The 11,106-nt window shown below is 40.5% G+C and overlaps 1 protein-coding gene across 2 annotated transcripts in view; it reads right to left on the bottom strand.

Moving 5' to 3' along the window:
* Positions 1 to 367: 367 nt before the first annotated feature.
* The window catches only part of NKD1 (naked cuticle homolog 1), a 170,590-nt gene continuing 159,851 nt past the window's right edge, over positions 368 to 11,106 (bottom strand). For both annotated transcript variants that reach the window (XM_006023699.3, XM_014520002.2), the window contains 2 exons: positions 10,139 to 10,269; positions 368 to 7,476 (listed from right to left, as the gene is read on the bottom strand). In XM_006023699.3, coding sequence (XP_006023761.2) covers positions 6,902 to 7,476; positions 10,139 to 10,269 — 706 coding nt within the window. In that variant the 3' untranslated portion in view covers positions 368 to 6,901. The remainder of the gene's footprint in view (positions 7,477 to 10,138; positions 10,270 to 11,106) is intronic.

Below are 11,106 nucleotides of genomic sequence, written 5' to 3'. Positions count from 1 at the left end.
AGTATTTTTCAGACCTGATGAACTAAATAGCTCTCAGCTACCATGGCAATGGGTATCCGTACCTAGGGTGGACAAATATAATGCATAGGACCTATGACTAACCACGCTAGCCAATTTTCTACCTTCGAGTTAATCACGCTGGCATTTCACCATTTATCTTGCTTGAACTAGCATGACAAGTCCGGCTGTTAACAAGCTCAAGTGGCACTTTATCTATCAACAATCCTATCCCGTGAACAAGCGTTTGCAGAACTATAAACACCCACTCCAACTTCACTTTGCAAACACCATGGAAAAAACACTGTCAGGAGTAGAGAAAATACAGGCTCCAACATAAGTTTTTATCTACAAAGTTTTATTTGCCATTTTAAATTTGTAAACCATAAAAAAGAGCTTATCAAATATTTATCTGAAATTGGTACAAGACAATATTGAGACTTGTATAATTATTGGCAAGCTGCATTGGAAGGACCAGATTTTGCCTTGAGGCGTTCATGAATTTCTTCTAATTCCCAGTAGCTACACATGTGCGGTTGAAAACAAATTTGGCCCCAAATTGCCTACTTTGGTATTTGCTTAAAAAAAAATCACCAAGATTTAATATAGTGTATTTTTATTAATAGAAACATGGGAATGACAAATACAATAGTGCCCACAACTACCATTGCCTGAACCCAAGACTGTCAACATCAAAGCACAGGCTTCTACTGCTCAGCCAAAACAGTATGCCTATCAACTACCAGTAGCAGGAGATTGCTCTCATCTGTATAGACTAGAGAAGAGATACAATACACACTTCACTAGCATGTTGCACGATGCACATCACAGTTTATAGAATTATCCAGTGCCTGATAACAGTTACATGAATGCTTGCCATTGCCAACCCCATACCACTGTTCTTGTATGTACTGAAACACCTGGTACTTTCTACTGTCAGAGATAGGATAGCAGGGTAGACAGGCAATTGGTCTGATTTGGTGTTTCCTATAATTCCAAGATTATGAATATGCTCACTGGAGGTACTAAAATCCTCCTACTGCAAAAGGAACAGCTAGTGCTTAGCACTTCAGAATAGACACGTAAGCCTTCAGCAGAGCCCAACCAAGTCCCACCCCCATTGTTGTTTGATGATGTGCACTATTCTCTTCCTAAGCAGCTTAGCTGGTACTGCAGCTGCTACTCAGGAAGTTTTCTTTAAAAATATTGCAACAGACTTACCGAGATGCATCCTCTGCTAAAAGAACCCATGATAAATCAGGCATTGGTTTGGAAGTCAGGAGTCTATTACTGTCTCTGTCCCTGGCTTGCCAGTGGGTAGCCTCATGCAAATTACTTCATATATAAATCGCGTATGAAGAATATTGACCTCCTTCATCAAATGTTTTAAGTTCTACTAATGAAAAGCTCCTTCTAAATGCTGGGTATTATTAATTATATTATGAACCCAACATTTGTATTATAAGAGGGTCAAACAATGCTACAGATATGATTCTCTTTCTTCAGATAGCATTTCCTTTTCTGTCTCTTAGCTGTCTTTTTTCCACCCTCTACCCTTGTCTCTAAAATCTTGCTATCAACCTCTTCCCAATTTCTCTTCCTAGCTCTAACCCTCACAATAATCAAGTATCCCTTAAGCCCCTTCTATTCAAAAACAAAAAAATGAAAAATATCTAAGTCATATAATCTCCATTATTTAGTTCAATGGGAATGAATAAGCTGGAAATATATAAGTAGATTAGAGTGTGATTGACAACAATATTATTTAATAAGCATGATCCAAACTGCATATGTGATACTATGTAATGTCTACTTCATAATAAATTCAATGTTATTCTACTTATCTGGTGTCCAGCCTGACGTTTCGTTTGGACTCTCTGAGCACCTAAAACTTGTATAAAAGGCAAAAATGTAAAAATACCATTACCAAGTTATATCAGCTCAACAGCACTCAAATAATCATCATGTGCTAAATCAAGGCCCAGTATTGAGGCCAGTAGCAACAGAAGACAGAAATCTAATCCAAAACATTTAGAAAGAAGATTTCATTTGATTTTCCCTTGTGTTGCTTTTATTTACTCTTCAATAAAATAGGCCTTGCAGAATATGTGGTCAATTTTTCTAACAATAACTGCATAAGCACAAAGGGTCATACACATAACTGACCTCCCTGGCTGTGTCTATAATGGAATATTGCACATTAGAATGAGTGCTAGCTAGCACAATGTTAAGTATGACTTGAAACATATTTTCACATTTTGTTTAATTCTAGAGAACATAGGTTACTTAAGACCAGTGCATATATCTTCAAATGAATATGTTTGTCTGCACTACAGGCAAAATCATGTTTCAGATCATGTTAGTTAACATAATGCATTTTTTCATTGTAGGTGAGACCACAATGATGCTACTTTCTGATTTGTTGGAATATAGGATGAAATATGTCTTGTAGCAATTGGGGTGCATGAGGTCATATGGAGAATAAGAGTCATTTATTTGTGTGTGTGTTCATGAAGCAAAAGGTAAGTTCTTGAATATGAGGGTTGGCTGTCTTTTAATAGTAAATTGCTATCAAATTATTGTCTGGTGGTCTACACTGTGTAACATACAACATGTAATTTTTGACAGGGGACATTTTTGAAATTACCATAAATTCTTGTGTTCTTCAGAAATTCTTTTCCATGAGAATACTGCTGTAAATATGCTCCTGATCATTACAGTAGTGAGGCTAATGATGCCAGAGATAAAATAATTATGTAGCTCTCTAGTTAACATTTCCTTAATGGGTCCACTCTGCCATCACGCCAGTGGAGCCATACATAAGCATCTGAGGGCTGAACTGGGCCATATTATTTGCTACAGTGACAGGAGGATGTGTAGAGATTGTAAGTCTTGTTTAGTCAAGTGCCATGAGATTCTCTGATGAAATATTCTAATAAAGTACAAAGCACAATTAGTATTTTTTAATAAAGCTGGCAATATAATTTCCAAGGGCTGAAATTAAAAATGATTAATCATGCCCAAAGCCATCAAACAGAAGCAGCAAAGAAGCAGATATTTAAAACATCTGTCTGACCATGGCATAGATTCCAATACCATACTCCTGGAGAGAAAACATGATCCCACTGAAGTCAATGGGCACCACTGGATGAAGATATTAGCCTTGCTGTGTCCTCGGACTGATTTGCTTTTTATAAAGCAGCCACAAAATACCAACAAGAGCTCTGAGGCTCTTTATTTCCAGACTTTGCACTCCCCGGGCAGAGCTGAGGGAACTTTTCCACCCCACCTTTTCCCGTCAAAAAAATGGATACTGGGTGACAATGAAACAAGGCAAGAATTCATCTCAGCTCCTCTGAACTGTTTGAGTATTTCTGAAAAATTAGAAAAAGGCAAAGTATTTTGACATTATCAAGATGATATTGTTTCAGTTTTTGACCTGAAAGAATTTTTGCTTCAAAATTTCTTTCAATATTATTTTTAAACATATAAAACTTTAAAAAAATGCTCCAATCTGAAAGAAAACACTTTATTATGAGTGGAACGAAATGTCCCGTTTCACAGGAAAGAATTCCTTTCAACTTCTGGATTTCCCATAAATTCTGAAAAATGCTTGTTTGGGGTCAAGTTGAAACGCATCCTATTTTTTAATTTTTGGAATAATTGGTAAAATGAATAGTCAATAATCTGCAGAGATCTGGTAGCAGATGAGAACCTTGAGCCTTAACACTTCAAATATAAAATCAAAGCACACTCTCTTCTCAATGGCCTGACCCTTTCCCATTAAGTTAATGGGAATTCTTCCATCAGTGTGATCCCCTGATCTGTAAGCACTGACAGCAATTGCAATATGCCCCTGAAATCCACAACAAAAAAAGGAAATATACTTTCTGAACTAGTAAAACTTTAATTAACAGGGATTTCTCTTGGCACAGTTTTTGCTATTAAATAAATAAAGCATTTAGTCAAAACCATCTATATTTACTATACAAAATACTGAAAAGCAAACATTTTAAAAGTTATGGAACTTAGGGTTTTGTGAAAAAAAACTGTGCTATATGAGCAGTTATTCACACTTAATGCACATAACACAAATGCAACACAGTATCAGAATTCTGTCTGCTCGTACATGGCTAGTGTAAAGTTGGTAGTGTGGGGATGCCATGTTATTAACATTCAAATATGTATTTCACAGAATCCAAACCAGATAAAATTTGTCTTTTGGATCTCAGGAAAAAAACCAAGCTCAAAGTTGTGACTTATGTTCAATGTAATACAACAGCTCAAAAGCCCACTTGCCTCCAAGTTTTGTTTTGCTGTTATCTTTTCTGGCAGAGTATCTTTGCATTTTAGAGTATGCATGTCCCATTCTACATTCTCTCCCCTCAGAGAACTGGCACACGATTGGAACACATGTTGAGTATTTCCTAGGTTTACATGTTTTCACCCAGGAATGATTTGTGTAAAGGAAAAAAAACTAAAATGGCAGAATTCTGGCAAATACTCTACTGAAAAGAGAACAGCATTGTGTGCATTTCAGAAAAAATAGCATGGCATCCCTTCTCAGATGGAATGTACACTCGTGTGTTTGCATGCGGTATAACATAAGTCACTTGAATACATCAGACTTTGTTAACACTATAATATAAATAAGCTTATTCCTTCTACTAGACATGTAAATGTCTTTTTTTTTTGCAGTCAATAATTATATATACATTGAAAAAGAATGATACACAAGCAGCAAAATAGGCTTAGACTAGAACAACTCAGTGGTAACTAACCAAATTTGTGGCCTTTTCATATTTTCAATACAGAATATTCTGCATATAAATATTTTTGGACTTTAGGAATTTAAAAAATAAACAGAACAGTATAGTTGTCACACAGATCAAACACACTTTAAAACATTTCGCTAGATTTAACAGAACACAATGCTGACAGCTAAAAAAAATAAAATAAACCAGATTTTTAAAAGGGACAATAAGTCTAAACAATTGCTGATTTTGGGAGACATGAGATGGAACTAATTACCAAGAAGCAGTGATTCCACCCAGTTCCACAAGTTGGCAAGGCTTTCAGCTTTCTTTTCTTTAAACATTGATATCTCTTTGTCCTTAGATAGGACAGCCACCTTCTAAGAGTTTCTATGCTCAAAAGTAGGAAAATCTCCCATCTTAGACCGATCGAGACTCTAACTGGTAAAAAAACATGCCCTACTCATAAAGGGCCCATAAAAATGTGGGATAGTTACATTTCACAATATATATATATACTATAGACAAAAAACATATAATTAGAAGAAACTAAAACCAAAAGCAAGTATGTCTGATAGAACAATTACATTTTATGTGAGCAGAACTCTATGTTTAAGTTCCAAGCAATGGAGCAGTTGTTTATCAGTCATTTCCACTTACAAAATAGCATTCTGTACAAAACCTGACTCTGAACATATTATAAATTTGGGCTCCATAGAAAACAATACCCAATTGTACTGACTTTTTCTTCTCATTTTTCCCATTTGTTTTGACCTTCTAATGTCTCAGCAGCCAGTAAGATCTTAGTAGATCTTGTCTCACTCTATGGAATGGAAGCCCTTTGATATGAAAAAAGTGGAAGAGGCCAGAATGACTGAGAGCAGTGTTTTTCATGTACTGAATTGTCTTTAAAAAGGGAGTTGAACAAAGCAGTTGGTGCCGGGGAAACAAACCGTAGGTACCCAAGAAAATGCCATGGGGTATGTGTTTTATAACATAGCTAAAAAGTCACTGTCATAAGAAAAAAAATTATAATGTTAATATTAAAACCACAGATTTCTAAAACACAAGAAAATGTACCTGAGAGTGTGTATATTTATATATATATATATATATATATATATTTATATTTTATATATATTTGCCAACATTTAAAGTGAGAAAGTATATTTCCCCCCAAGTCTCTCTCAAAACAAAGAATTGCTAATTTAACCACGCCTCCCACCCCAACCCAAAACAAACCATGAATATTAGTTATGGCCCAAGCACTAAAGTTTAGTGATGGTTTTGAAAAACCGCATTTTACACACTCCTCTTTTCTTTCCTCTCCATTGGTTTTCCAAAGCAGAACAGAGAGTAAAAGTAAAAGAAAAAAGAAGTATATTTAAATATATTAACCAGTATCTAACAGACTGTACTTGTGTCAGTAAAGAACCTCAAAAAATAAAGTACAAGTTCTAAAATGTAGCTCTGTTGACAAATATCGCTAGTATTTTCTTATAATAATATTAAGATAGCTTGAAAGGATGTGAAAGTCCAACACAAACAGGCTACATGAATGCAGTATATTAAAACCCCTCTGTAGCACATTACAATCAATAAAAAGAAAATAAAATCTGAATAATACTAGAGGTAGCAGCTGTTTGTATTCTCTGTTATTCTGAGTATTTCTGGAGTCCAAACCTTCGAACATTGCTCCCCTGATAAAAGGCTTGCGTGCAATCAGCCAACATACGGCAGACTGGTAACCTAGATGTCTGCAACGCTGTTTGAAGTATCTTTTCTAATACAATGAAGGAAGTACTTGTAAAGGAAGTGCGTTGACGACCTGCATTAAATCACAGCTCAAAAAGATATGGCTGGTTGCTGTTTTACAAGCCACTTTAAAAACACACACACACACACACACACACACACACACACACACAAACACACAAAAAATCAATCCACAAGTTCTTAAGTAAGCTATGCAGTTCCACAACATATAAATAGTGTAAGGTTCAAGAGTTTCGTATAATTTCTAAAATATATGCTAGCTGAATATTAATGGAGTAACAATAGTATTAATTAGAGTAATGCCTTAGTCTGACATCAGAGGAACATGTTTCCTTCATATGGGATGATTCTAGAGGATGTTGGAGGGATCTGCTTTATGTTTGGTAGAAATGATGGTAATGATGGTGATGCTCATGATGGTGGTGATGTTCATGTCTCTGTATCATTTGTCCAACTTGACCTTCATATAAAATGACAGTGGGCAGGTCTCTCACATGTTCTTTTTCTACAACTGTCCCTGGAGACTGGAAGGTTTTGCACATTTGGTGATTCTCCTTTGCTCGCTGCTTGTGTTTCTTGTAGGCTGGCTGAGACTGCATGGGGAGATAAGGAAGATTCTGGCCTACCCGTGTGGTTGGGGAAGCCAATGGTATGGATACCCCTTGAAGAGGTTTATTCCTTACAACCCTTCCAGGGTGGACAGAGGCTACATTTTTGGTCAGAACCTTGGGTGACCTAACAAAGTGCTTGTTTGAGTCCTGATTCCGCAGCCTCTGTTGTATTTCCGCAATCTTGGCATATGAAGTATCAGCCAAATTGATGTGACTGGGGTCCACTACTTGAGATTTCCTATGGTGGGCATGGAAGGTTTCAGGTTCATGAGAGCGGGATCTAGTCTGATTTGCAACTCTGCTTGGTGGGTCTTGTTTCTGAGCTGCTGGAGGAGATCCTAGGAAATAAAAACAGAGTTAGGCATCTCAGATTTCAAAGTTTTAATTAGTAGCATGTACTTGGCAGGGTTAGATCTATCAGCAGAGTGGAATTCTCCTCAAGAACCAAATGCAATTATAGCTATAGATGTTTAAAATGTTTAATAATTCTTGTTATTAAATACTAAACTATAAGCTATACATTTTTAAAAAGCTTTTATTCTATTCTGAAAAATTCTGGTTTTTGGCCATCAAACTACAGCAGACCAAAACAAGCACTTGGAACTGTAACACTTAGAGCAGTGTCTTCCAAACTTTTGATATGTGGGGCTCACTTTTTTCCAGTTTAAGACTGGTGGCACACTTTACTCTTACACCTGAAAAGGGGTGCGTGTGCGCACGCACGCACACTTTTCCCCCTCAAAACATACATGCTCCATTCTCCTGCCAAACAAAAGCACAACAGTGTTAAAAAAGAACACTGGGTGTGGGGTGTGTAGGGGAGGTATGAGTGGGTGTGTGCTGAGGTGTGTATACATAGCAGTGAGCGGGGCTCCACCCAGAGGCTCCATGTGTGTGCAGGGGAGGGGGCGGATGTGGTTTGCAAGAAAAGGTTTGTGGGTATGGTGGGGTGTGCATAGAAGCTCCCCACATGCACTGAGCCAGTCACCACCCACCCCTGCTCTGCAACAGCCTGAGGCCCGTGTGCCCTGTGGCACCTCCCCACCACCGCCAACAGCACACAAGCCCAGCCCTGCCCCATGCCCACTCTGGACTCACCCCCACGGAAGCAGATCAGCCAGAACCCACACATACAGCCCTGGCCACCCATAGCATATCCTGCTGTCCCCCAGGCATGCAGTGGGGCTGGGGTAGCTCCGTAGCTGGATGGTATTTCTAGGCAGCCCAGGCAGTGGTGGCTCCTTCCAGCTGCTAGGGCCACTGGCGTCAGCCCCACAGTACCAGTGGGGACACGAGTGCACAGCCCCAACGTGGCCTACCCTGTGCCTGCTCCAGACTCACTTGCCCAGGCTCAGCAGCAGCAGCCAGGCAGAATCTGTTGCTCAGTGTGGGGGAAAACCGGCTGCTGGGCAGCCTGGAGGCAGCAGTTACAGTGGCAGAGACGCAGGGCAGCCCAGCATGGGCTCCGGGCAGCTGCAGCACAAATGGCCCAGCAGCAGCAAGAGGGAAGAGGCCGCTTATCCTCAATGCTGAGCAACAGTTTCTGCCTGGCTGCTGCTGCTGCTCAGCGCAGGAGAGTTCAGAGTAGGCACGGGGCAAGCCAGGTCATAGATTTCATAGACATTAGGGCTGGAAGGGACCTCGGAAGATCATCGAGTCCAGCCCCCTGCCCAAAGGGCAGGAAGTCAGCTGGGGTCATAGGATCCCAGCAAGATAAGCATCCAGTTTCATCCTGAAGTTGTTCAAGGAAGGCGCTTGAACCACCTCCGGTGGCAGGCTATTCCAGACCTTGGGGGCTTGGGCAGTAAAGAAATTCTTCCTTATGTCCAGCCTGAAACGATCTTGAAGTAGTTTGTGACCATTCGCCCTCGTCATCCCTTGGGGCGCTCTGGTGAACAAACGTTCCCCCAGATACTGGTGGTCACCCCTGATAAACTTGTAGGTGGCCATCAGATCACCCCTGAGCCTGCGCTTTTCCAGGCTAAAGAGCCCCAGGGCTCTCAGCCTGTCATCGTAGGGTCTGCTTCCCTGACCTCTGATCATGTGCGTGGCTCTTCTCTGGACTCTCTCAAGCTTCTCCACATCCTTTTTGAATTGTGGAGCCCAGGTCAGGACTGTGTGCTTGGGTCCCCACCGATACCATGGGGCTGGGGCCAGCAGCTGCAGCAGCCAGAAGGAGCCACCACTGCCTGAGCTACCTAGAAAGGCAGTCCAGCCACAGAGCCACCTCAGCCCCACTGCGTGCCCAAGGAGCAGCAGGACATGCCACGGCCGGATGGTGCCTGGGCCAGGTGGGACCGAGGGACAGGCAGTGGGATGGACAAAGAGCCTCCACAGGCCAAATCCAGCTCACGGGCTGTATTTTGCCCACACCTGGTCTAAATTCACAGGAAAGCACACAGCTGTGATTGTGGGGTTGGTGGGGAAGTGAGTGTATTTGGCACAGGGGCTGTCTGGTGGAAGGGAAGGGTTGGGGAATGCAGAAGTAGCAGTAGTCCCCAGGGAAGCAGCTGCAAGCGCCCTTGGGGAAGCTGGGGTAGGCACACGGTGCCAGACACAGGAGGACATCCTCACCCAGGGAAATCCCAGGGCATGCTTCTGTCGCTCTCACAGCACTAGTGTGCCCCAACATGCCTTTTGGGAATTATTGACTTAGAAACATGGCAAATACACAGTCTAAACCCTTTGAATTTTGGGAGGGACATCAAGTCCTTTTGTATGAACTCACCATTGGTTTTTGTTCTGGATTAGATCCAAAAAAAACATTTTCAGGTTGCAACTTAAACCTGGCCTTAACCAATCAAAGCCCAGCCTTGATTCATACCATCTAGCAACCTGCATCTGAACACTGTACTAGTTGGTCCATCACCACTAAATAGCTATAGATCAGTCAACCAACACAGTCTTTCAAGATTCCAAGTAAGTGCCCAATTTGGACTGTGCAGCTGAAGGAGGACTGGACACAATATGCTTGAAACATAAAAATTACTAAACAGTTACCTGGCCCAAATTTTGACGTATAATTTTCTATTCCTGCAAGATCCAAATAGTGGTTTCTCCTTTCAATGTTCTCATCAACACAATGGCGGTAGCAGCCACTCTGCTCAGGATTGTTGTCACTGTAATGATATCTGTGAAGGGGAAAAATAATTAAAGTTCAGCAAGCTTGCAAATTGGTTCCCCCACCATTTTCAAACCCAAGCTAATGGGTTGGTAAAGCCAATAAGCACCTTGAACTGATAGGTCTCACTTGCAAAGACATTTAACACCTGGTTGTCTGTATTTGAGAAGGGCCTGGACTAACTGCTCTTTCCTCTCATGAATTGCCCCCCTGGTTTTGTAGAGCAAGGGATGCTTTTGGATTTGCATAATGCACACAAACACAAATACAAAATCTTTGAGAGTTTACTGTAATCTGTAGCTGGCCAAACCATTCAGTACATTCTCTAATCATGCCATGTCAGGAAAAGTCTGCCGACTGATTTGGCTGTTCTCAGCTCTACAGGGAAGAACTGAGCTCAGCTGAGCTTGTTGTTAAATGGCCTAAATGTCGGTGTGGTTCTGCTTCAGGGAAGTAGACAGCAGCACAGGTGGATTTACTAAAGGAAACTGGGCAAAAAGGTGTCAGTGGAAAAATCTGAGATAACTACTGTTTGCCAAAATACATCTAATAAGGTCAGATCAACTCTGGGCTTCATAATCCCGATTCCTTTTCCTGCTCAGCTTTGCTATTTTATTTATAGCAGAACTATTTCCTGAGAATGAATAACTGAAATACCACTCATTTATGAGCAAACATGCACATGCACACACACGTACGAGCTTACAGTATTGTAGCCAATAATGCTGAGCAGTTTAAATTTACCACATCCAATAAACAGATGTTTATAACTAAGACCAATTTTTCCAGAATAGCAAATAAGATGAGGAAAATACAAAATTTTAAAATTATATCATGGACTATTATT

Source organism: Alligator sinensis, unplaced genomic scaffold, assembly GCF_000455745.1.
Source record: "Alligator sinensis unplaced genomic scaffold, ASM45574v1 scaffold173_3, whole genome shotgun sequence".
NCBI classification, from domain to species: domain Eukaryota; kingdom Metazoa; phylum Chordata; order Crocodylia; family Alligatoridae; genus Alligator; species Alligator sinensis.
This window is presented reverse-complemented; position numbering and strand designations above follow the sequence as displayed.